The sequence below is a fragment of the Patagioenas fasciata genome, chromosome 1 (assembly GCF_037038585.1).
Source record: "Patagioenas fasciata isolate bPatFas1 chromosome 1, bPatFas1.hap1, whole genome shotgun sequence".
Lineage (NCBI taxonomy): Eukaryota > Metazoa > Chordata > Aves > Columbiformes > Columbidae > Patagioenas > Patagioenas fasciata.
Genome location: NC_092520.1, coordinates 176188992 through 176216552, shown reverse-complemented (window position 1 = coordinate 176216552; position 27561 = coordinate 176188992). Strand labels below are relative to the sequence as shown.

At 40.3% G+C, this 27561-nt stretch overlaps 1 protein-coding gene and 1 long non-coding RNA gene across 6 annotated transcripts; one reads left to right on the top strand and one right to left on the bottom strand.

The window, feature by feature from the left end:
* Positions 1-39: 39 nt before the first annotated feature.
* On the top strand, positions 40-6922 carry LOC139826373 (uncharacterized). Its single transcript, XR_011736377.1, has 2 exons — positions 40-265; positions 6552-6922. It is a non-coding gene; the product is annotated as an uncharacterized lncRNA (long non-coding RNA).
* DMC1 (DNA meiotic recombinase 1) lies at positions 1642-27269 on the bottom strand. Of its 5 annotated transcripts, none has more exons than XM_065845942.2 (15): positions 27211-27269; positions 22600-22672; positions 13922-14012; positions 13250-13294; positions 10250-10396; positions 9866-9948; positions 8961-9013; positions 8041-8082; positions 6745-6817; positions 5994-6085; positions 5208-5281; positions 4996-5110; positions 4095-4155; positions 3433-3549; positions 1642-2737 (listed from the first exon to the last, which is right to left on the bottom strand). In XM_065845942.2, the coding sequence occupies exons 1-15, from the start codon at positions 27215-27217 to the stop codon at positions 2668-2670; spliced, it is 1143 nt and encodes a 380-aa protein (XP_065702014.1). In that variant the 5' UTR covers positions 27218-27269; the 3' UTR covers positions 1642-2667. The 5 variants fall into 5 exon arrangements, with proteins under 5 accessions (XP_065702014.1, XP_065702021.1, XP_065702031.1 ...); XM_065845949.2 differs by lacking the exons at positions 22600-22672; positions 27211-27269 and adding exons at positions 15605-15712; positions 16239-16358; XM_065845959.2 differs by lacking the exons at positions 22600-22672; positions 27211-27269 and adding exons at positions 15605-15712; positions 16239-16358 and having other exon boundaries at positions 13922-14009.
* Between the last annotated feature and the right edge of the window lie 292 nt (positions 27270-27561).

The following is a 27561-nucleotide window of genomic DNA, read 5'->3' as shown; positions in this document are numbered from 1 at the left end:
CGCTGCGCAAACAGCGGCCCTCGAAAATACCTACGCCTATTCCCGGAAGCCAACTACGCCCTGAGCCCTCCTGGCGAAATACTGCTTTGCGCGGCAGGCGGGTTACGAAAGGTGCGTAGCGTTCTTTACGAGAGCCGGGCCTCCTCGTGAGGAAGAGAGGGAGGAGAGTAACGCTGTCCCTATTCCTCAAAGTCTGCTACGCAAGGAGTCAACGCCGTAACCCCTTCTGGACGGTAGGGAAAACCTAGGCCGAGGCGTACGTTACGTAAGTACACGGCGTGCGCAAGTTGCGTAACTCAGGCTGACGTAGGGCAGGGAGAGCCCGTGCGTTGTGCGTAAAATTCTTTGGCGGATTGTGGAGCCAGGGTTGGCGGAGCGTTGGAGTGTTACGTTAATTTTGCAGCGTAGTCGCGTTTGGGAAGAGCGGTCTTTCGCCTAGGCGCCCGCTGGCCCAGTGGAGGCTGACAGGGGCGCTGAGGAGACAAAAACGGGAGCGCAGGGCGACTGCGGAGACCCGGCCCTGCGAGACGGGAGCGGCCCCTCGGGCCTCCGCGGCGGTGGGGCCGCACGGGTCCGGCGGGGTTGAGTTTTCCTGCGCTTTTTTTCCTGGCAGATCATACGGGATTTTGGTGCTAGGGCAGGAGCAACAGCGGCCATGATGGTGGCGTTCTCCTGAGCGCCTGGAGGCCGGGAGAAAATGGCAAAATCGGCCTCAAAGTGCAGTGCCGGGTCACACGCACTCCTCCGCAGCTGCGGGAGGTTCATGGCAACCTCTCCAAAAAGTAAACTGGTACACAGTCACCCCCCACTGTGGCAATATTGCAAGTGTACAAATAAATGATTCGAAGTATCAAAGGACAGCGGGCACAGTGTGGGCACCGTGTTCGTGGCCTGCTGGTGTTTGATGCCCAAATCAACCAGAGGCTCCTAGATAAAATATAAAATAAGCCATGAGGCAGTTATGTGGCATGGGCTGTAAGTTCCTTAGTGCTGTGCATATACTTGTAGCAGCTGCTTCACTTTCAGACCCTTGAAACAAATAACAGCCCAAAATGAGACACAAGTCGTTTACCATTCTAGTTTTGCTTGCTGTATGTATGGGATATGTCAGAAAGAAAAAAACCAATCTTTGTGCTTAAAATAAAATATTGGAAGAAACTTGGGTGTTCCTAAGTAGGTGGGAGGGAGCCAAGTGACACTATCAGTGACACTTGGTACGTGGCCATTAGACATGAATGCCCGGTGTGGAAGAGACTGGTACACACATAAAACTGGATGTTACATGAAATAATAATGGCTGATCCATTCCTGGCTCTCTCAGATGAGCTGACCTCCCAGCCTTTGTCCCTCTAGACTTCACTGTGAAAAATAGTGCTTTACCTCAGGAAAAATAGCAACTATAAGAAACCACTCAACGAAGACAAACAAGGTGAAACCTGGCTACAGTGTCAGGCTTTTCTTGGATGAATTTAGGGTCATTGCTGCCTTTTTACTTTGTGTTATCTAACATGCATTAGTTAATCAAAAAGAAAAAATATCAGGACAAACTCTCTAACCAGACACGAAAGTTAGTCCCATACTAATAAGCATTTTTATACAACAGGACAAAGTAAGTGTCCAATATATAAATTGTTGTGTTTATTTTTAAAAAAGCAATTCCACAAGCACTGGAGGTAACATGAACTGAATTGGTATTTTGTCCCCGAATCCCTGATTTCTTTACTCCCGGCTTCACCTTTCCCCCCACCCCCCGTGATGTACAACTCTGGCTAGTTTGGAGCAATGCCTGTGCTGTCTGGCCAGACCCTCTCTATCCACTGGGTTTGTTTTCTTACGCTTTTTCATAATACTATTTAAAATTCCTATTCCTGTTAGGAGGCTGACAAAACAATTATATGAAGTGTGTTTCTTTTGAGAACTAGACAAAAGGTTTTAAAATATTGGGTTGCACCCAGTTTATTTCTCTCCTGAAAGACCAGTGAGATTATTGAGAGCAGGGTTTGATTCAAAGCAGCCAAACACGAGCAGAGTGCTGTTCTAATTCATAATCCTTATTTTTTACTTTAATAAGAACAGTTTTAAAACATTCTCTTCAGAAAGTAGAAAATGTTAAATAAAAGTACAAAAATTAGCTAGTAAAAATAAAAATGCTTGAAAACATATTTGTTAAAATAACTCATACCTCTATGGTACATGAGAGTCCATCCAGTTCTTGGGCTGTTCCTCCTGCCACTGTCTTTTCCATCTATTTATGTCAATTTTATAACTGAGGTTATTCCATTTCTGTTCCATTTTCCACTATTAAATTCTACCACATTGACCTTCTCTTTGAAAGAAACTAAAAAAGAGTGTATTAACCACGTGTGAAGGACAGCTTTGATTTTCACAAAATACACAAAAAGGATTATTTGAACAATTCACAAGCTCATTTCTTAAATCTTTGTCTGCTGGAAGTCCGTTTGAAAAATGAAGACCCTAAATGAACCAAATTCTATTCAGATCAATATAACTGAACTGTACAAAGTTCATCCCAATGTACTCCCGAAATACCTCAAATGTTTCACAAAAGGCAGAAATGCAGCCAGGCAGTCAGTGACCTTGCACAAACAAATCTTCATCCCAGCTGCCCAGGTGGTTTTCAGCTGTACATTTACATTGGTTTTCTGCCTATTCTTTGGCATCCCCAATCCCTCCAGCAGTTATTGCAAACGTGGCTTCGTTTTCAGGCATCTCAGGGCTGGGAAAAAAATAAAGGAAACAAAGAACTTGTGGGTTTGCCCATGGTAAATGCAGTTGCGAAGCAGTCCTCAAAATATTGTAAATGTAAGCAACCTGGAATACTTCAGTATCTTTATGTGCAAACTGTAGAATGTTACCGATATTATCAAGATCAGAAAATGTAAATCCACCTCTTGGAAGACGACAAACCCAAAGAAGGGGAATGAAGAAGGTGCAGGAAAGGGAGTGATTCTATCTATGCAAATTCTCATTTCAGTTTCTTAGTTCCTGACCAGAAACACTGGTCTCTCCATGCAGTTCCACTAGTACTATTTTTAATTACTTGAGTCTGCCACAACTTTCTAGGTAAACTGATACTAGTTGTGTCAGCAAAATTTAGTAATTTAACAGCTCTGCAATTTTCTTGCCAAGTGACCACCAGTCAAACTATGTGATGCTCTTCTTTAAGAGACGCGCATCTAATAGGATTTATGATGAAAGATTATGTAACTTAACATATGTGATATGCAAGACAACTTTAAGTCCATTAATTCATTTCTCCTTTCAGATCTTCTCTCCATTTACCATCCAGAAATGTGGTTAGTTTGAAACTTTGAATCGGCTGTCAAGCCGTTAAGTTTCAGTACCATGAACTTCACTGCTCGATGGTTGCTCATATCACAGCTTCTTTCCTGTGAAGGAAAACCGATTTACCTGTCGTATATCTTCGCAATACGCAGCTCCCCTCTCCCTTTCCTCAAACTAATCCTGGTAGTTGAAGCATGAGCAAGGATGTGGCCCCCAATAGGCTTTTTTGGGTCTGCCTGAAAGCTAAATTAGCAAGAAAATTATGGATGATTCACTGCACAAATTCCATAGGTTAATACTGTGTTTAATTTTCAGATGAAGCATATTGAACGCAGTGATGAATAATAAATAGGTAAATATATCAAAAAGGGACTTTAACACACTCGCCTCAAGATAGGATGTTCAAATGCTCAGTGCTGTCTTAATTTTCCTTTCATTAAATTCAAGAGGTTCAAGAAATACACAACTTAATCTTCACATAGATAAGCTACTCCAAAAGAAAATGGGGTGATTTTTCAATGCTTTTTATGGCTTGTTTGCTTCATTCAAATCACAGTGAAAGAAGCCATCATGCCAGGCAGCAGAAAAACATAAAAAAACTCATTACAAACACTGAAACATATAGGTGTCATCCATTAATGATCCATCATACCAGAGAGACCAATGACCCATCCAAACCTCCATTTCAGTGCCTCTTTCTCCACACAATCTCAGTTCTCATCTCTGTTACATAAGTAATACAAAAGAGAAGAAACTTGAAATAAAGAGAAAGATAAAAGGTATCTTACGTCATAGTTGCTCCTGGATCAGCAGTCATCTGGTTGGTCACAAACACAGCCACATTATATTCTGCAATACAATGCAAAGAAGGTGGACTATATCCAATTAGAATTCCAAAATATTCTCCCATCAATGGTAAAAGCAAGGCTGCTGCTGCTGAAGCACTTCAAATTTCAAATTAAAGAGAAGCAAATATTCTTTATGTCTCATGGCTGGAGTTAGTCAGGAGACAGCCTAAATTTGCTCCTGTGTGAATTCAACTGTAATACTTATGCAAAAAAATGTGCACTTTTCAGAATTTCACTGAACAAGTCTTTCTCAGTTCCCATCTCTGTTGGCTCCCTGCCCTCAGCCCCCTCTCCCTCCCTTTTTCTGTACCTCTTTTTTTTTTTTTTTTAAAAATTTACTGCATGACAAAACATTTTCTCATTGATCATCAATATTTCTGAGACATTCCAAAGAGGAGGGGCCCTGTTCATCCTGTCATCATCCCTCAGACCATTGCAAAGCACTAGGGCATGGCTTTCCTATCTCTCTGTGCCTTCATTCTTTTTTTGTGTTCTTCATGTTCTTGGTTATTTAGACTGTCAAAATCTAGGGAAGACAATTTCTCTTACTGGATATTTGCCCAGTTCTACAATCTGTTATCTCATTTAGGACTTCTCTTAATGGTATTTCTAGGAAAACTCTAAGTGTTGAATAGTTCTAAAGAATCCTTAATGTGTCATCCTGTAATAATACATCAGTTTGATCTTTTTGTTAACTGACAGATATGTATAAAGTGAGGAAAGATTCCTGGGCCAATGCCTGATTGACAATACTCTCGGACTCCCAGGTGGTCACACTACCAACAGCTACTGTTCCAGTAACTCCAGCCATGTTTTCCAAATTTTGCAATGCATCCCTTACCTTCTGATATTTTTTGGAGCCTGGACAGCATCTGAGCCAGTTTCTGTTGTCGTTCAGCCAACTCTCCACGACCACTGAAATCCACACGGAAAAGTGCCATTATGGAGTCAATGATCTGCATTGTAATTATGCTAGATGAGTAAGTATAGTGAAAGAAAATAGGAAAACATATTCTGAAAGAGGTAGGCACACAAAAAAAATTAGTCTTGTACCAGTAGCTTGAAGATACCAGCTTCCTCATGGAACTTGGCTGCTACATAGTCAAGCAATTCCATCTGGTGTTCACCTGGTGGGATGTACAGTTGCCAAAATAAATTAGGACCAGAAAGAGCTTTGCAGCAACAGAAGCCTAACATATAAAATCCCACTTTAAACGTTGCACTGTTTGTATTTTCATTTCCAGCAGTTTTAGATCCAGTGTCCAACAACAAGCTACCCCTACAATAACCAGCAGTGCTTGTGCTTCTGCAGGTTCCAGTTTCCACTCACTCAGCTAACACAACTTCTTTGTGAAAAGCTGCACAACAAACCTATGCATGAAGACAACTTTTTTGTTGTGTTAATAACTGAAAAGCATTATAAACATTTGAATTTAATGTTGAATTATGCACAGAAATTGTATTAATCATATTATTCATGTTCATACTGTACCCTCAAAAGTCCCATTTAAAACTTCCTTGAAATTTTAATGCAGTGTCTTGTGACAGAGTGAGAATTTCTCAACAGCATTTATAGAATTAGATTACATTCAGGTAGTCGTGGCTACATTAATTGGTGCTTCTCTAACTAAGATGCTATGCTGACGCTCATCAGATACATGGCAAAGTTCACTTAATGTTGCATCAAACTGCAAAACTTGATTGTTTATGTAGTTCAGCAGAGCTGGAATACTTACATTGTCTGCTCACTGTACAACATCAAAACCAGACAAGCTCACAACTTCTTTTGTTAGAGAAAAAAAAACATCGATATCATGCCACTTGCAATAATGGTCTTACTAGTATATGCACGTGCATAAAGCACGTTGTCAAGTACTGCGTCGTGGTCAACGTTGAAGCGATCAGCGATGTCACGGAGACGATCTGGTCGGCTGACATTAGTGAAAGTTAAGGATTTCTCTTTGTACAAACCATGCTCTGAAAATAATAAAACTCCATTCCAAAACAGAACTATGGCGAAACAAAGAAGAGCATTTATTTTTATCCTAGAGAAGACTGACTTTTTCTCTTCATGCTGTCCCACATACCCTAAAGATAGTCTAGAGCTCGTGATGATCATTGTTTTGTGTTTAGGGTTTGAGGCAAGTGGGGGGCTGACAGATGGATCTATGCACTCTAGCAATTTAGCTGTGAGCAAAACCTATTTATACACAGTCTACCACAGATACGAAGTGTTAAAAATAGTGTTTAGTACTTAGATGAATTTTCTTGAAGTAAATAGAAAAGCTTCTATCACCTGTATCATTACCAAGAAAGTATATTAGATCTCAAAATACCCAAACCAAAACAACACAACAACAAAATGTTAAAATAAAATCCTAACTCCCTTTTTTCCAGGTTGGATTACATCAAATGACAGAGAAAAAAGTCACTGCCTGTGGGTCACTGCACACCGTGCTCTCCAGACTTTCTGTGTCTGTCATAATGTTTTCCATGTATGAAGCTCTCTGGAGACTCCTACTTGCTTATAACAAAATGAACTGTCTTTCCAGTTCACCATACCTGTAGCTTTCAAGAGTCCAAAAGATACAAAGTGTTTTCAGTATCAATGAAGATAATCTTTCCGCCTGTGTAGCCATTTGGTCCTGGAAGCTGAGCTGTCACTACAGTGAGTCATAGAAGATCAAAACGAGAAAGTGGGCAAAATATTTTCTTACTCCCTCTATTATCACTTTTTAATAAACTACAACTGCTTTTCCGTATCACAACCAACAGTTTTAATCAATGTGGTAATCATGAGTATCTCAAGGGTTACTACAGCTTGATCAGAAACTCAAGCCACTTTTCTTAATTGGAGATCAGATCAGGTTTAACTAATGGTGTCAAAATTGTGCCTTACTCAGTACCATCACTAACTCTGTATATTTTGTATTGAAAATAGGTGAGGATATTATTGATAAATTCTTACACACAAAGCATCATATTAATCCTCTGCCAAATTAATGGTACTGATTTAGTAGGGTTGGTTTTTTCAGCTGTAACTCATATGATCAAAAATTCTCTGGATATAAATTTTTCCTGATATGTAAATAGTTACTCATTGGGGGATTAGTCTCTTAGGAATGAATGAGCTAAAATACTCAATTTGTTTGGTTGCAATCATGCATGCAAAAGGGTATGACTCTGCTGACCAGTCGACTGTACTAAACGGAAAAGGCCATATTTTTCCAGAAGGTGCCATAATTCCCTTTATAATATAGGGTTCATTTAAGGGAATGTTTGCCTATCCAGTGTCTGGTAACTATATTCCAGCAGCATTAGTAGTTACATTAGTTATCATTCACTACTATTTACACATTGAGAGATATGGTTGGGAAATCAGAGTCCTGCTGTATTGGGCACTGCCCAAATATGGTGACTGCCAAAATCTCTGTTTATCCAGTTACTGTTACCCAGTCACATCCTTTTAGTGTCCTTTCAGGAAGTTACGTTCAGCAAAACCTCTTGAAACCAGGAAATTAAAAGACTCGCTAAGAAAGAATTTTACCTTTGACCTTTTCTGAGCAATGGCCCTGTCCACCTGTAACCCGCATTTGTGCTCTGCTTCTCCAGACAGTGTGTTTCACTGGTTTCTCCAAGATAATCTGTTACCTTCTCTCTCCTTGTGGCAAAACTTAGGTTGATGTGAGCAGTATTAAAACCTAATAATTTCTATGATATCTCTATTCAAACAAAGTTTATGGAGGCAAGAGTCACCAAGGCCTGTTTCACTGTATTTCTAGAGATAAAATATTCTGACTTGTCTCTCATGTGTTTAATTCTGATATAATTTTAACAAGTGGATTCACTGAGAAAAAACGGCTCTGTTTTAAGGTTATGCACCTACCACAAAGGGTGTGAGATAGCTGGGTTTTGCCTGTCCGAAACTCTGTTAAATAAAGAAAAGAAAGGTCAGGGTTTATTTTTCTGAGTTTTTCCAGATTCAGGAGTTACTGCTGTTAGAAACACTCTTACTTACAAAATTCACCTCTATCTCTACCTTTTAAAATAATTTAGCTGCAGTTTATAAATCATATTCAGTGCAGTAGAAATGCGTTACGTGAAAAGCAAAATCGAAAATGCTTTAATTTGATCATGCTTGACTGCTAAGGTCATTTATTTTCTTTCTAGAACATAAAACCACATGACACCTCTGGAAAAGTATGAACTGAGGGAAGGGGAAGAAAGAAATGGTTGATTCCACTGACCTGGGCCAGTATTATTTTCAATAAATGATCAAGGAAAAGCATATGAATTTATTAATTTCATATCAAATCGTGTCAGTCTCCAGTATACCTTTTCTAAAGGGAAGAGTACTGTGTTTTGTGAACTGTTGTTGAAATGTTAACCACTAACAGATCAGATTTACCATAACAGTAGCTTAATTGTGATTTCAAAGCCTTATATGAAATGCAGTGTATCCTAAGTGTGCATAAATAAAGTATCTTTTGTGGCAGTTTTGTTACTGGAAAGGAACACAGATTGCATCAGCAAAATCTTTCCTGTGTGACCCATTAGTATTAATAATGCAATGTTGTACTGAATCTGTATGCCCCAAGTCTAATGATTACTCACCTCAAACTTAGACTACAAGTAAATGAAGAGGGAAGATGGGAAAACATTAAGAGAAGTGAATTCTTCTTACACTCATGCAGGTACTCATCTTTATGACTACAACATGATCATTTTAATTATCCATCTTGATTTAAATCTAAATTAAGTTGCAATTCTTTATTCAGTAATAGTCATTTAATGTGATTGTCTCACCTCCAAAGGCCTCAGTGATTGCCATGCTCTCAATACCACCACCCAGAAGTTTACTGGAGAAAGAGAGAAGATTATGATATAGCTAAACCCACAAAATCACAAGAGGGAAGTAAAAAGGATATGTTTTTGCTACTTTAAAAAAAATTATTCTTGCCTCAAAGCCCCTCACTTGATGCATTAAGTGCATGATCACTGATTCATCAAGAATTAACTGTATCTTAACCTTCCTTTCTGTGTGCAAGATCTATAGAAATTATTATAAGAAAGAAAGAGAGAGAAATTGGGAAAAAGAGAGAAACAAGGAAAAAGAGAGAAAGAGGGAAAGAGAGGGAGACAGAGAAAGGGAGGAGGAGGAAAAGGAAGGAAGGAAGGAAGGAAGGAAGGAAGGAAGGAAGGAAGGAAGGAAGGAAGGAAGGAAGGAAGGAAGGAAGGAAGGAAGGAAGGAAGGAAGGAAGGAAGGAAGGAAGGAAGGAAGGAAGGAAGGAAGGAAGGAAGGAAGGAAGGAAGGAAGGAAGGAAGGAAGGAAGGAAGGAAGGAAATACCATTGAAAATATAAAAGTCCATAAAAATATCTCAAAGGAGATCTTGAAGACTTATAATTTTGAACTGAAACCTGCAGGTTGTTTTGACTAGGTGTAAAAATGCTGATACATTCAGGATTTCTGGATGCAAACTCTGTTGATTTATGCTGACTGTACAAAGTCCAGTTTCCTCTCAAAAAAGGGGGTTGATTCTGTTGCTTACTGCTGCAAGTATTTTTGAGCCAGCACTAGTTCCAAATGCATGGTAAGCTGTGTTATAGCTGGATATTTGTTCCTTCATATTTTTGTGTCTCATTAAAGACAATAAATATGATTATTGGAACAATTTGGACTAAGGAAGTATTTAAGTAGACATGAACTTACTCAAATTCCTGGCTGCCAGTAGTAATGTGAAAGACCATCTTCCGTTTTTCACTGTACTCAAAGGCGGTCAGGAAGCCTGGTTCCTACGGCAGGCCACAGAGAACATGAGAGGTTGATTTTAGCTTTAATCTGAAGGTAAAGTGCAATATTCCACCTAAATAATTTTTCTCCATTCTAGCCACTTTTACACAGGTGGGGTATGAAAGGCACCACAGCATTTGTCTGGTTGTTGCAGAGTATAAAGTACTATCCTTTTAGAGTAATAAGCAGAATAATTTTCAAAATTATCTTGGTGATGTGGTGAGAAAAAAATCTGTAAAATGTTGCACGGCATCTTGGAGAAGCCAGAATAAGTTTAAACTGTCAGGAAAGTGATTGACTTACAATAAGCTTGTTTGCAGCTTCTTTAATCTTGTCCACTTTGGCTTCTGAAAGCCCTTTTACATTGCACAGTGCCCGTCTGGTGGTCATCTGGATTCCTTTGATCGTGCAGATCCCAACTGACTTCAGTTTTTTAATATCTGCTACGTTCTGTGAAGAAAGATCTCTTCTGTGAGAACTTGTGACAGTTAACAACTAGAAGGCGAAGTAAACGTTTGAAACATGTTTTATTATACATTCATATGCATGTGTATTTTTGCCAAGAAACAAACAGATGTACAGTAAACTCTTTGTTATGTAGTTTGTGACACCAACAACAAAAAATTTTGAGTAATGTTGGTGTGAGGGACCATGGTGCAGAGACTGGATCCTGGTGCTTTTGAGAGGAAGGTGTCTTGGGTCCAGTTGTATTTACTTGTCCCTGCTTAGTGTCAATGTTTGTAGATCCAAGCTGGTAGTAAAGAGGCAGTACAGATTATTTCAGATACTGTGGTGCCCAGCCTAGTAAACCGTACAGCACTGAAGCCCTCCTTGGTCCCTTAGCACAGATAATCTGATCATGGATAATTGGGAGCTGACTCTAACAGCTCTGCAGTTGCTGCTTGCTCACAGTGTGTCCAGTTTAAAACACACATATCTTCCAGATTTGACGAACTCTTTGGGCTGGAATTAATTTACTGTTTTTTCATAAATTGGGTACAGCATGACTTCAGTCAGGGCTCTGTGAACACATTTGCCTCCTCTCACCTCATTTTATGATTCTGACATCACTGGAAACTTAAAGGCAAGCAACAGATTACTCACAAGAAAATATACCATGTGAAAGCTTTGGGATAATATTTCAATTTACCAATTCCAGCCAAGTTTTTTCCTTGAAAAAAACTATGAACTAGATGTATCATCTATTCATCTAGAGTGTGTGGGTGCATAAGACATAAGATTGGAGCAAGGCTGTGTTAGAAATTAATCATGTTCATTGGAAAGCTTACTTCTCATCCTGTGATGTGTTTTTTGATTATTACATCAATAGAGACGGATGAGGTAAAATCGGTCACGAATAAAAATTGCTCTTACACCCAAAAGAATATCATAACCATATAAAAAGGATTGAGCTTTTTTTACTGTGTTTTTCTATTAAGACAACACACTACTGCTGCAAAGATCATTTTTCTGGACCAAAATTTTAAATGCATTACCCTGCTTCTGCATTTCTTCTGTCTTTCTTGTCACATCAAACTTAAGGCAGTTCTGCATTACAAGTCTCTGTGTGGCAGGCCTGGTTATAGTTCTTGTTCTTTCTCTCATAGATATACCTTTCACCAACAGCTTATGTACCCACCAAGGTTTTAGGATATTCTCCTCCTTAGTCTACACTTCAATGCTACACATTGTTCAGCTGTACTCCTGGGTAACGTACTGACACACCTGCCCCCTTACACCAGCACCTTCGTCCTGATCCTCTGCCTCATGCTGCAGCCCTGTCCCAGTTTTGGGCCGCTGAGGTGGAAAAGAAAGCAGACTGAGAATTTACAAAGCAAAAAAACCCTAAACCACATTTTTTGTTGCAATCATATTTGGACTAATTGATTCACTAGTCCACTTCACAGGGTGGCCGCAAAAGCAGATGTGCCAGAAGAAGGGATAGCATGCTCCATGGGCAGGAATACTCAGCAAAGGCTGTGGGGTCACAACACCTCAATTCCTACCTTTTGAACATCAAACCACAGCCTGCGTTGTGCTAATCTGACTCTTTTTGTGGCCACACTATCAGATCTAGTAAATATTTTTCTCTCCTAGGGAAAAAAATTGTAAACCCACAAAAAATATTTGTTTAAGCAAATGAATTTAACAGATATGGGTCATCATATGTTCATGCAAACATTTTAACTAGCATAGCTGAGAACAAAAACTTCCCCTGGGGTGTAGGAATAACCACTTGGAAGGAAGAAGAAATAAAAAAAAAAATAAACTCTTATTAAGCTAGAAGAACAGCCCAAGTCATTATTCTTTATTTTCAAGATGTTTCATACCTTAGTATCATTCCCTGCATACCATGCCTCATTTAATATTTACAGGCTAATACAGCTCCCTTCCGGCTAAGGAGGTCAGCCTGGTCAGCCTCTTTGGTCAACTTGTTGAATTTTTAACACAGGAATTTGTGTATTATTGATGTGTCGCCCCATAGTTAGAGCTCCCAACCTCATTATCCGTCTTCATAACTCTCTTTAAAACCATCAGTGAATTGCCAATAAAAAAAGTTGACAACAATTACACTGTTGACATGCTGACCCCAGTAACTATAGGGCTGACTAACACCATCTCATTGTGTCTGTATCCTCCCATCCATATCTGTCTGTTGTCATTTATATTAGAGTTAAATCTTACAATACTTCAGGCAAACCTAACTTTTTATTATGCTTCTGGATGTAATAGATTTCCAACCCACGAGCCAATTTCCTGGATAAACATATAATAATAGTAATTCAAATAAATAGGCGATGTTTATGTGATAATAATAACAATTATAGGAATTCATATTTGATTAAGAAAACTAACCACTTTTTTTTCTCTAGCTACTAATATTTTCTTCACTCCCACTCTCCCCCCTTCACCAGCATGCTGACAATAATATAGCAACAATTGTCACAGTGTAATTTCACAGGCACCAAAAATGCGGGAGTAATTACAAAGATTGGCAGGAACAGGAAGGAATCTATCACACAGTTTTCAAATAAATTAGCAACTAGCTGGTTTTTCACGAGTGCTGAGTGCTAAATACTTTGAATGTATTGCCACTTTATTTAGGAATCTGGTGGGAATGAGATTTTCTGAAAACCTGTCTTATCACTAAAGGCAAAATTTGTCTTTACGTGACTGATATAGAATTTATTGCATGGAGGAATTTCAGTTATTTGTATCAATGTGCATACGCTTTTGGAGAAGTAACCTTACACTAGCTTTATGTAGACGATTCTTTGTGGTTAAGTCATTGGTAATACTTACAATTCCATGCTTCTGCAGCAGGTCAATATCCTGAAAAAAAGATTCCTAAAAAAAATAGCAGAAAAAAAAAAAAGGTTTTTGCTTTTTCTTCTAATTATATCCATTTCATTATGTGTCTGTTTCAAATTCATAAACATTTAAATTATTTTCCCTAATAATCCATAACTTGTCGGACTACCCAAATAAGCAAAGCCACAGGGAGCCAAGAAGGCCTACACATTTCCTATCACTTTCTTCATAAACTGTATATTCACAGGCAAGCGATCCTATACTGTGCTAATAAAACTTGTGTTATGATCATCATAATCTTGATTCTTTCTGCCACAGTTCCTCAGCCTTTTCAAGCTGATGACCATTAATTGGAAGCGTAAAATTAATCAATAGTTCCCTTGCATTTAATGTAGAAGTGTAAAATATAAAGAAATAATGATAATCTCATTGAAAACTGAGCATAGCTTTTGAAAGGTTAATGAAGAGTACTTGAAGAGCAAGGTTGTACAGGCATTAGGAGAATGAGATTTTCTTGGTATTAGACTGGGACAAAATTTTAAATGCATTGAACTCCCTGATCATCGTTGGGGACCTCCTATCTCTTCTTGGATTTCATAATACTATCAAAATAACTTCAAACAGCATTTGCTGCACGTATTTTTCAAAGAACCATGAATTTACCTCATCATCTTGGTATCCTGGTTCTTCTTGGACTACTTGATCATCCATGGCCTTCATCATGAAAGAGCAGGCAATAAAGTATTGATCACTACTGGGAAATGCAAACAAAGATAGTATTGGGGTAGCAATAAATGCATAAATAAATGTAAAAGGACTTTTAAGAAGTCCTTGAGCTACAGAACCTTCTTAGTATGCCATTACATATGCATTTAAGCTTAGATTCTGCTTCCAGCTTTTTGTTATCAGACCTACCAGACCAAAAGGAGAAAATCTGTTGCGTTATTCTCAGACTAACCAGTTTGGCTAGAAAGGGTTTAACAGGTACTAGGAAAAGAGGTCTCATTTACTTGTAAGAACCTTGGGTCAAAGTGTGAGTTTGGAGGTGGGAACATTTTAATTGAGTTCTCAGTGGAATTTGGTAAGAAAGTGAAAGGCAGTCTGTATTTTTATAACAAAAGTCAGCACAGTTGCAGACAGAATGGGTAATAGAAAGGCAACATCTCAGCTTCCCCGTCTTTGAGTGACAGAAACCCCAAAGAATGGTGCTATGAGCAGGCTGCAACTCCTTAGTTACATATCTTGAGAGCAGACTGTAAAGCTGTATTTATTTTCAATTTCCTGCTGGAGTCCAGAATACCTAATAAATGCTGAAGACGTGCAAGTAACACCTGTAAGAAGTATGCTTGCATGAAAAGAATAAAAGAAGGGTGATGAAAATCTGAGGCTTTTATTATGCAAAGACATAAAGAGAGCTTATATCATGGTTTTTCATGGTTAACTTGCAGTACTTTTGGAGTGAAAATACGATGCAGTCACTTCTGTTAGTATTTAATGGAAATACTCCTATAAAGTCAGTTGTTTCTGATAGTGCCAGCATATACTTAATTTCTATTTCAAAACCCTGACAGTTATGGAATGAGAAACTATGCCTTCATGTCATGCTTTATATCAATCAGAAAAATAATTACAGTAAAATATTAATTAAAAAATACTTGAACAGATTTTAAAAAACCCTTAGCTTCAAATACTAAATGAAGAAAAGCAATGCTGATTAGGGGCCTAGAGCACCTTTCTTATGAAAAGAAACTGGGAGAGCTGGGTCTGTTCAGCCTGGAGAAGAAACGGCTGAGAGGGGATCTCATCAATGGTTATAAATATCTCAAGGGTGGGTGTCAAGAAGATGGGATCAGACTCCTTTCAGTGGTGCCCAATGATAGGATGAGGGGCAACAGGCACAGACAGGAGGTTCCATCTGAATATGAGGAAAAACTTCTTTACTTTGAGGGTGCCAGAGCACTGGAACAGGCTGCCCAGAGAGGTTGTGGAGTCTCTTTCTCTGGAGACATTCAAAACCCACCTGGACACCTTCCTGTGCGATCTGATCTGGGTGAACCTGCTTTAGCTGATAGGTTGGACTATATGATCTCCAGAGGTCCCTTCTAACCATTCAGTGATTCTGTAATGCAAAAGGCATTACAATTGTATTATGATCCCCTACTCCATTAAAAATATCCTCCTGAAATGCACATAATCCTGCACTTCAAGCACAGCTGAACAGGTTTTGGGATCGCTCTCCAACTTCCCATCCTTAGGCAACTGGCATCTCACCGCAGAAAAATGAGGCAGACCCAGACCTGTGCCTTCCCATAGGCTAGGAGGTAAAACTGAGAAATCATAACACACCCTACTAAAAGCTTTAGGGTTGAAAAAAATCCTCCTGCTTAGTGGAGAGTCCTCCTGCTACCAGTGTGTTGAAGCGCTGGAGACCCAGAGGATTCGAGCAACCAGTGCCTGCAATGAACCAGATACAAGAGTGAAAGTCTGAGACAACACAGTGAATCCACGAAGAAACAAGGATCTTTGTGAGGAAACCCAAACACTTTTGTGTCACCTCGGGTTCCCTGGCCCTGCCGTTACCGCCCTGGGAGCCACTTGTTAGGGTAGGTGAGCAAGGCCAATGTGCTGCGCTCCTCCCAACAGACACTGGCTGTCCTGACAGGGTTTAACAAGCGGGTTTTGAACTGACAGAAACATGGCAGCTGGCTTGACTGAGCTGAGTCTGTGCCCCGCATTAGGGCAGGAGGTGACCTGGCCTGCCCCGAGGTGGTGTAATTTCACAATAAATCAGTAATCGTGTATCAACACATAGATTTATTTGGCTTTTCCTCGCCAGCTGCCTTTTCAGAGGTTGGGAATTTCTGTTCCCAAAGTGTGAGGCGCTGCAGAATTTCGCACACACACACACATGCGGTGGAGCACCAAAAAATTCCTTGTCAAAATCACAACAATAATTAAAACGCAGCTCATCCCCTGGCACCTCCGGGACCGCGGGGCTGTCAGGGGTTACAGCACCCCAGCGTGTGAGGATCTGAGCTCGCCGCACCAGCCTGGCTGCGGTGCCCACCCGGCCGCCTCCCGCTGAAGGAACAGACCCGGCGCCTTTCCCGCCGCACGGGGAGCGGGGGAGGATGGGGGGGAGCGGGGGAGGATGGGGAGGAGGGGGGGGCGCTGCCTTCCCGCCAAAACACGGTGGCCGTTGCTGTTCGCCCGCCCGCCCGCGCTGCCGCCGCAGGGAGGGACGAGGTCTCCCCCTTTTCCTCACAGTTGAATTATCGTCTTCAATCCTTTTATCTTCTAAGATTTATCAGCCACTATGTTTGCCACCTCTAAGGAGTGTTACTACCCTTATTTTACAGCTGGCTTAATTAAAAAACACAAAGAGGTGGTGTTTTGGAGGGTGTTCAGTCCAACAGGGCTCAGCCTTATTTTTGGGGGGTGCCACACGCGTGTCTTCCTAAACAAGGCACGCAGCATTTTTGGACAGGACAGCCAAATCCTGTCAGAGCACATCTGCTTCCAAAATCTGGATGAGAAGCAACTTGCCTGAAGTCACAGGACAAGAAAATGAGGCTGAGTCATACACATGACTTAATCTGCCATTTTAAAAGGATGGAAAAGGTGCTTTTTAGGATACGAACACTTCTACAAGTCTCCAGTGTTCTTGGAAGGAGTATTTGGAAAGCAACCACCCGTTTCAGCTTTCCTCTGGTAGCACAGTTGGTACAGGCCTGTATATTAAATAAAGGGGATGTGGGTGCCCCCCTGGCTGCCCCTCGGCAGCGCTGCCCTGCTGGGTGACCACGTTTCAAATGGCTGCGAGGATGGGAACAGCATCTCAGCATCTTCTAAGGTGCTTGTGAAAACTTGCCCACAGGAGGCTGAGAATGCACACGGGTGCTAAGTTGGGAAACCACCCAACAAAACCCAGAGCCCCTAAGTACCAGCAGCACACTGCAGGAGTGCTCACAGGTCCCTATTCGAGACATCAAGCCATTTAGGTAAGTACCTAAAGCCTAACTCTGGGTGCCCAAGGCTTTGTCTATACAGAGAAACTGGCTGGCACTGCTTTTGAAAACTGCATTATTCCACGAGAGCTGTTCCAGAAGAGCACTTAGGCAGACAGTCCTTTAAAGATGAATTCCTTCACTAAGTATGCTTTTATTCCAGAACAGAATGCACATGCAGAGAGTGATCCTTGTGGTGCTGCTGAATGGCTCTGCAGTGGCTAATGCTTCTGTAGACAACCTTCCCTCCATTAGCCTTCTAGTTCATAAAGTAGTTCTCAGAGGGGTCAGTGAATACACAGAACCTGAAGATCATTTCCCACCCCAAAGTGCCACTTTGGGCGATAAATTACATTCTACATCTTCAAAATGTGTGATCATTAACTGTGCATGCAGTTTGCAGCTGGTGTTGTGCAAATAACCCAACATACCCCATCATGTTACACACCAGCCAAATGAGTTGAGGCATTCTGGAGTCTGCTTCTGCCCTCTCGCAGGTTTTGCTGCTGACCAGTGTGCCTCTGCCTGCGGGTGAGGCAACGAGACACACCACTGCGATTGGCATTTCCTCTCATTTGAGATCTTACACCAGTTCAGAAAATATAAGATCCAAGTCAAACCACTGCCATAAAATACTAAGTATCCAGCTGATTTTTTTATCCTTACAAACCATTTTTATCAGTGGTTGCAGTAGGGAAATCATGTAGGTTTTTTTTTGTTTGGTTGGATTTGATTCAGATTTATGTGGATCAAATGGACTAGAGTAAAATATACGAACCAATGCCTTCTCTGAACTTTGGAGTCGGCAGTTTGCCTGTTCTTAACCAGGGCAGATTAATCTGATATTTGGCCTTCCAGAATACAAGGCATGAAGATTCAGCCTGGGATATGAGTGTACATTCATGTCTGAACTGTTTTGGAAGAACAGTGCCTTCTGGTTTCCATAGGGATGCATTTCACATGGCAATCCAAGTATTAACGAGGTAAAAACTTTCTTATGTCTCCTGCACCAAAGCAATATACAGGGTAGAAGTCCAGCACTGCTTTGGAAGTTATGTTAGCTATTACCTCCCCCAAATGACCCAAACCCACAGATAGTGATAACCTTGCATTGACGTCTCACTTCAGCTACTCCCTTAGTCACATCAGAATTAATGATCACTGCTTCCAAAACAAAATCTGACTAAAACCTTTCTATGAGCAAGTACCAAGAAAGCAGATTCTGCTTCTGTCAGTCTCAGGGAAAGGCTGTGCTGCTTTTATGTGTCCCATGGAATTTGTACTAAATGCACACACACATTGCAGCTCATTCCTCTTTCTCCACGCCTGAAAGCTCTTCTGAAAGCCACTGTTAGCTAATGGGTTATACCTCTAGCAAAAGAAAAGAACAGCAGTATCAGATTCAGGTTATCAGAACACAGGAGGATGAATCCACACAAATTATTTGTACTTAAGGAATTCTTGCTTATCTTTCTGCCGCTTCTGCTCCAAATCCCTCATTTATCCACAGTGTCTCTGATACACTCCTTTGAATTTTGTGTCCATCTTGTGAATATGCCTGAAACTGTCTGCATATATGGGAGCAGACTCTCAGTTTGACATAAAGGAAACAGCCTTGTCTACGTTTTCCTTCTCTTTGGTTAGAAAAGCTGTAGGTGTACAGTGAGTCTTGGGATACGACTGGCAAAACATCAGACCAGCCAAACTTCATAGTTCAGACTGGAGTAACAAGAGGGCTACATTTGAAAAATGGAATTACTGGAAGGAATATAGATGGTACCGTGAGACTGAGTGATGTCTATGTCTCAGTCTTGAGATCCTTAGGCAAGGCCTTGACAAAATACTCAATACTTTGCTGTTGGGAGTGATCCTGCATTAAAAAGACACAGATTTTGGCACCTCTAATTTACCTTGAGTTAATCATTAAGGATGTGGCCGGTCAGGCACTAGGGCTAGGCCTGAGTGGAATAGGAGCAAGGCCAGCCTCATATATTCCCTCTACTTTCTCCTGTTGCAACTCTCAGAGTTGGCCAGAGCTTTGGTCTGAGCCAGCAGGGTGTTATGCTCTCCCCGATCTAAACGGATTTTCATTTCTCTTATGTGTATTCACTCCGGGCTCATCTGAACAGTAAAGAAGATGGGTACAGGCAGCTGGGGGATAGAGCAGAGACACAGGGAAAGACTAAGGACTACCTCAGGAAGGTGTCAGATCACCTCCAACACCAATGGACTCCCACCATTCCTATAGCCAGAGGGACTCCTCTGGGACTGAATGCAAAAACAGGAGGTAGAAATTGCCTGGCAGCAGCTGTACACATTCGTGCATGAGACAGGAAAAGAGAAAGAAGCAATGGGGATTATTGCTTTAGGAGCAAACCGAGGCAGAAAACTTGATTTAACCACAATAACTTACCAGAAAGGGTGTTAAAACAAGAAAATTGTTCATGCATGGATCTGCTGTGCTGCAGAACACAGGACTGTCTGTGTATTCTTCACATCAAAGAGATTCTGACTCCTACTACAAACAAGCCAGAAGTACTGCAAATATTGTCTTAACTGTTATGTCCGAAAGAGTCAATGCTTTTCTAATTTATTCACACACCAGCACTGAAAATTAATCTGAAAAAGACACAAAGCAAGGCCGCTTTACCCACAGAACATAGGAAAGAAGAGTTTTCAGTGTTACAGCTAAAAAAGGATAATTAAAGGAATTTGTTTGCTTTTTTTTTTTTCCTCTCCCTCTAATACATGCCAGCTCACAGAAGCTGAGTGCATCTGTTGTCAAGCAGGTTGAATAATGACTTCAAGTACTCTGCTCTGTTTTGTACTCAGGACAACATTTTCATTGGCATGCTTCAGAAAGAAGAGTATATGTAAAGTGCAGCTAGTAGAAAATTTTTAATTTGTAGGTCAGCAGAATTCACTGGTCGCCGCAAAGAATGGCGTTTTACAAGAAAAACATTTTTAAATGTACACTTGGAAGAGGTTCAGCACTGGTATTTGAGACATTTCTGCCTTAAAAAAACCCCAAACTTTGAAGAGCCTCAACTTGAAAAATTAATAATTTTCACAGTATTTCCACATACTTTATGAGTTTGGAAAAGTTAAGGGTTTCTAGCTCAGTTGGTAGCAACTTTTCTTTTAAACCAGCCATGCTGCAGAACTGAACATGCTCTTCTTTTGGCTGGTTTTCTACTCTTGGCTTTGCCTATTGCTTCTGCAAGTGAGTTTGTATATAAACCACAGAAAAAAAAAAAACCACACAAACAAACAAACAAAAAAAAACCCAAAAACAAAAACACCAAACCAAACCATAATCTCCTTCCATTTGTATTCTGTTTGTTTGCCAGGCTAGTGGCCAGAAGAGATCATGAGCAGTTTCTTTTTCAAACCCCAAAACTTGGATAGGCACCAACTGCATCATCATAGAGTTATTTTCACCTTAGCATAATTTTTAGAGCTCTCAGGAGTTGTAATTAACTTTAAAATACTGTGTCTGCTTGATTTTGCTACACATAGAGCCTATATTATCAGTAATGGTCTGGCTAATAATTTTCTTAAACCTTGCAGCTTTAAACTTCAGAGATTCATTAACCTGATTATTATTGTTTTATCCTTTGTTTCCCTTTCCTTGGATTATGCTGGTTTCTTTACCGGCCCTACTGGAAGTATGTCTATTGCTTAAACATTTCCTCTGTCCATATCTGAAGAAATCTTTTAATGTCTCCTCCTCAACCTTTTTTGGCCGAATCGGTGATTGAAAGTGACATACCAGTGTATCTGAAACTCAGTACAGGTGCACAACTCCCACTGGGTTCAATATATCCCAGTACTTCCTACTGCAGTCATCCTGTTTTGTCTGTGGTTTGTCCCCACTGTTATTTTCCCACTGGATTATTAAGGCATTAATTCCTACTTTTAATGGCCAGGCAATCCAAGACAGAAGAATAGATCAGTTTCTGAGACCAAATTTCACACATGGCCTCTGTTCTTAGGGTGATGAGTATGAGACGAGTAGAAAACCACATAACACTCAAATCTTTGATTTCAAAATAGTATTCAGTATTGTAACTGCAGCCATGAGATGTCCCTAACTGACCAGCCACTGTTGCCCACCCCCAGCTATCACAGTGCTAATGCAGCAAAAGCAAACTGCAATAAGAAGCTGAGGAGAGTAACAACCATCTGTCATCCCAGATATTTGTAAGGAGTGACTGAGTGTCTTTGAAGGATCTCTCTCTAAACTAAGAGCATCAGCGAATCAGCTCAAGAGTCTGAAATATCTGGGTGGAGGACTTCTCTGGGTGTTGCTTCGGGAGGAATGAACATATATTTAATAGGGAAAAAAAACCACAGGGAAGGAAATTCTAGGCACAGCCAGAATAAGTATGCAGTATATAGTTTGTCATGAACGCTATATTAAAGGTCCTAAACAGCAACTGCTAAAGGAGGCCTGTTGAGGAGCACACATTGATACAGACTTCAGAACTGTCATCATGAGATTAAGAATATATACAAAGCACTAAGGTTTGGAAGCTGTACTTGTCAATAGTTTAACACAACAGAAGTTGCTTAAACTCTCTTAGAGGACCTGCTTCCAGAGAAAGGATCAAAGTCCTCTCACCCGTTCTTCTCAGGAAGACAAAAGGTTTTAATGGGGGATGGGGAAGGGACCTTATTGGCTTACAGACAGAATCTGGAGAAAAACTGACAAAAACATTAAGTGCAAAGCAATCCTACTTACACACTCCCTTTCCAAGAGCAACTGCCCTTAAGAATCTTTTCTGTATTGCAGGGTATACATGGATGCCAAGAAGATCAGCCATGGCAACGGGAGAGAGAAAAATTTACTCAATGTTTCACATAATCTTCCATCCTTTTCCAAACACTGCATCACCTCTCTAGGATGAGGTGCTATTTTTAGTCTTCTAGTTTTAAGGATATGTTGAGACTGCTTCGAAACACTTTCATTCTTATCCTTTTCAAGCTTTGCATCTTAAGTCTGGAGGTCTTAAATATTAAACATTAGCATTCTGATTCCCCTTGCCTACCACATGTCAGTGAATCCACTACCTTACCTAAGGAAGTATTTGCACTAATTAGACTCACGCAAGAGGGTACACAAGCAGCTGTGATGGGTTCCAGCTGTCTAGGGTTGACAAATACATACACATATATGTACACACACTCTCCTGCTTCTGGTATGGGAAGCACATATTACAGCATAGCAAAGGCCTTCAGAACAATGAGTCTGCAGAGTCTTCATAAAATAAACAGCACTGTACCATTTCTTCCCCATTCTATACCTGGAAAAATCAGTGGTTTATATTTTACCTGTTTGGACTTGGAAAACTTTGCTTGTTTGATGAAGCGTGTACTTGCAAGAAGCTTGTCCATGTTTCAGTTCCTTCAAGTAAAATGAAAGGAAAAAGAAATTTTGAGTATTTTACCATGCTGGTAGGATTAATGCCATAATTTTCCTGTATTCTCTTTAAAAACTCTTGCCCATACACAAGTGAAATGTAGCTGTTTCTAGAACAAAATACAGCAGCCACTAGTGCTAGCAGCACCACATAGCAGTCATGGGAAAAGGAATAAAAGCATCCTCTCCTGCTGAAATGGCAGGAAATATTTCAGGGTGATAGAAGGCCATTATAGGCTTGCAAAATAACTATGACACCAGGGTAATGACCTTATATGGTAAAAAGTAACTGATGGAACTGTTCCATAAATGCCCAGCCAAGTCAGCTGTCTCTAACAGAAGCAAGTGTGGAAGATTCCTTCCCTTCAAGATTTATTGACTCCATAAATTGCTTTAACAAAACAAATGAAGCACAACACATGTGTTTCAACATGCAGATCTGGGTAATAAATGGCACTAACATCACATGGTTACTGTTATTTCTCTAAGCCAGTTTTATAAGTAAACTAAATTCTCCCAAATATCCACTCCCTGCATAATTACACAGGGAAATATTTTTCCCCTTGCCACTCCACAGTGACAAAGCAGCACTGGTGAGGGGTCATCTTCTAACATGCTGTAATGGCAAGACCCTTGAGGTAGTGAGACAAACTGATATGCTGGCAGTGTGGCAGTATCACTTTGATGATATTTAAATATAAGCAAAGACATGGATTCCAAAGAATAAAAGTGATCTGGACCCTGGCATGGTTGCTCTAATAGTGTACATTAAAAGAAAAAAAATACACCAAACTCAATTTATCTTTGTCAAGAGAAACAGAAGTTGTTGTCTCTACTTGTTGACAGATGTGACAGCACAAACTTTCATTACAAAAATAGTAGAAATCAGCAAGATGCAAGCTGAGTAAATTGTGCCTTATGCTGAGAGAAGTAAAAGTCCTCTGCAATACAAGTAAATACAAAAGAAAAATGCTTGATATAACTAATTTCAGATTTTAAGGAGAATAACTTGCTCTCCTGCCAGCTTGTTTTCTAGGACTTTAGATTTTAGCAGCACAGGCAGACATTATGACTGATCACTTATTTCTTTTCCCTTTTTTCAATGTACAGTACAGGAAAAACTCCACAAAGTGTATAACAATACACACATTGTTCTTAACTTTGATTTAAGAACAATATAATTCAATTTATTTCCAAACCATTTGTAGATAAATAAATTACTATAATTACCAACTTTGAATGTTCTCACTGGCCTCTGTCTCCCAGCCTCCTATTCCACGCAGCCTCTGTATACATTTACTACTACCATTCCTTCCACTGTTCATACTTTTTTCCATGCTACTTTGCACAAATACCCTTCTCTTGCTTTTTTCTTCTGCTTTACTTTGTTTGCTCTCTATGCTTAGAACTTTACCTTTCTTTGTATGACAAATAACCATATTTTCCTTTATCCTAAAATACTAACAAAAATATGTCTAGAACCCAGATGAATTAGACGTTTCAAAGTAATTTGCTGCATTGTATCGAAGTACAGAGGTAATGCTTTTGCATTAGTCCATCATCCAGGTCATTCAGCTCCCAAGATTTCAAAACAGGAATTCAATCAGAGGCTCAGAATTAAACAGCCAAAGCTGAAACGCCAGGCATCTGCCATTCCCATTTACTGCAAAGTAAATGCTTAGAATGGAACATTTTGGAAAATGTCACTACCTGTCTAGCTGACTAAATATCAAATGAGAATATTTGTTTTGGAAACGGCAATCCCCATTTTTTCACTGGCTTGATTATCCTTATTTGCAGCCTGTTGAACACTGGCTCACCTGTCCCAGTTTAGATTACACACTTTCCTATGTTCTACACAAGGCTTGACATACTAACATGATCCCTGACAACAAGTTATCACTACCAGTTGTTTAATCTTGGAACTGAAGTAGCACATCACTTTGGCAGTAAATGAATGGATGAATTGTGAGAACAGCCTGTCTGCTGACCCGTGAAAACAATTTAGCTTTCTTTCAGTCTGACAAGATTTAAATCTTCAGAGACTCAGATTTTCATCTGCTTTTGTTTCCAAAATGAATCAAATTACATAGATGTGTGAGCTGGGAACTATTTTCTAAATATGATACCACTTCCCTCCCAGTAAGGTTAAAAATACGAGATTCCTCACAATATTTAAGGACTTGGAGCATAAGTAAAAGTTAATTTTTCCTTGTGCCACATTCTTTCCTTACTTCTTTTCTAAAGGAAATGTCTGCTGTATCTTGGCTGGAGAGTATAATATAGACAACGAATGTTGCCTGTGGAATGATGACCTGCAATGAGCAAGAATCCCTAAACAACAAGGGAAGTGTAAAAAAATGCTCCTGGCGCATGTGATTGAAATTAGTAAGATCAAACTTAGAAAATGAGAAGAGTCCTGATGACTTCAAGGAAGTCTTTCTGAATGGTTAAGGAAAAACTCCTTTTTAGTGTTATCTGACAAATTGATCAAAAAACCCTAAACCAACAAACTTGTCCGTAATAGGAACAAGATGAAGAGGTCAGCAATGGATACTTTTAATTAAAGCCTTAGCTTCTGTGACACATCCACTTGCTGGCTGCACATCTTTGTGAACCTATTTTTATCTTACATTCTTCTACAGAGTGCCTACCAGTCTTCTCTGGACTGCTTATCATCTTGAAGGAATCTGGGGAAGGGAGGCAGAATGAAAAACACAGTTCATGTGTTCAGAATCCAAGACGTGAAACCAAGTTCACGCAGAGAGAGCATCCTCCATACAGCTCACTTTGCTTGGACATTCAGTGCAAATTCAAAATTAGTATTTTCAGGGTTTTCTTTCCCTTGTGAACTACTGAAGATCCTGCTTTACTGCTGTTGAACACATGGACACCATCCAGCTATTTATATGACAACTGCTGAGCTATCAAGACCACCTTCCACCTGGTTCTAGTATGTCTCATATTTGCACCCCTGGCTACTGCAGGGAACGACGCAAAATTAAGACAGGAAAACAAACCAAAACAACCGGATCTTCCATTTTCTGCACTACAGCACCTGGCCTTCATGGGTCTCATGGGAATGGGTTCTAAATCTCCTAGTGTCCCTCAACAGCTTTTACCTCAGGCTAGTTCAGGCCATCGGTGAACAGTCATCTGCATTCCTCAAAAGCCCAAAAAGCTACTTCATCTGTAGATGAACTTGTAGCAGACACTCAGCACTGGAAAGGATTTTTTGGGCCACGCAGTCCATTCTCATGCCACTTCAGACACCACATCATCTAAAGCTCACAGTATTTTCCATTTTTGGCTTTGGTAAAGGCCATCCACAGGCATACCTTTCTTACACAAAGAATCAGTATAGAGTAAGACCTGTAGATCAAGGCATCCTGGGAAGAAAAGTGATCACCTGGTTTGGATACAAAACACCTATTTAGATTAGCAGGCAGGGAAAACTGCTTACAACGGTGTTCTTACAACTCTCCTCTCCCTTTGGTGACAGCAAATTGTTCATTTGAATTTTTTTGGTTCCAACTGAGAATAGCCCCAGTTAGTGTAGCTTCTTGGGTTGGTAGTGTGCCAAAGTGGAGAGAAGGAAGGAACAGTGAAAGAACATGGAAGAGAAAAAGATACTTAGCACTTTTCTCCTGTCTTCATAGTGTGATAACACACCAAGCTTCACATTTCCTCATGATGCAGTTATCACTTTTTCATACCCACAAAGCACAGTTGACGTTAATCTAAGCCATGAGATAAAATAATCTTAGGAGGGGATTTAGAATGCAGGCCCTGTTTGCGCTCCCTTATAAATACAGCAGCTCAGCCCCAAGGCCCAACATCTTTTCTCCAGCAGCTGCCAGCTGTGTACGGTTACAACAGAGCATAAGAAACCAACCCATCCTGAGAGATCCTTTCTCTGGTGTAGCCTCCCTCCATCCACTAATAGGGAACTTACAGGCTAGAGGTTTAATATTTCATCATTTCCCAGAAAGGACTTCTTAAGTGACACACAGAAACAGATGGCTGTGAAAGCAAGAGATAAAGAGAAGAATGGGAAGACATAGAAACAAGGAGCACCCAGCTAACAGGAACAGAATGAAATAGAGCTGAACAGTGGACTGTTCAGGACACTGTATGTGTCCTCTGAATCTTCGGTGTCCCAGTCACCAAGGGCAGCCTCATGGCAAACTCTGTCAGGAAGCAAAGGATTCTATCCAGAGCACATGAGTGGCTGAACTGCCTGTGTATTTGCTTAAACTCTTTAAGGTGAACTATGATTGGAAAGGTTCTTTAGGGGCCTGGGATCTTTGTATACAACATAATGGCTTAATATACACTTCTCCTTCTTAGAGGATACACGTTTTGCACACCACTACATATAAGAAAGGCCCAAGTAAACAAATGTAAATGTGTGGAAAGTATATGTGTGAATTCAGGGAAGGAGGGCAGAAACAGAGTTTGAAAGACAAAGGATAACTCAATTTGCAGCCCGCAGATGGCACCAGCTGCATTGCCACTCTCACCTATCATCCAGCCTGAAACCGCATTGCAAAGCTGCGTCTTGGACTTGTCAGTACTGAAACATGACCTTGGGAAACCGAAACAGAAGCAGATATAGAGGGCTCGACTCAGCAGTTGAAGCACAAAAGCTAGGATTTAAGAAAATAAAAATTGCAACTCTATATACTTTTTAGTTAAGATATCATGGACACATGGTTCTTTTGAATAACAAAGTCTACATTTCACCCAAAGGAATGACTACAGCTTTGAAGAGCCAGTGATTAAGGAAAGAAGTGCACAATTTGGCAAAAAAAGGGATGAAAATATTTCTCCTTCCTCCTTTCTTTAAAGAAGGTCATGATAGCAAAAGAGAA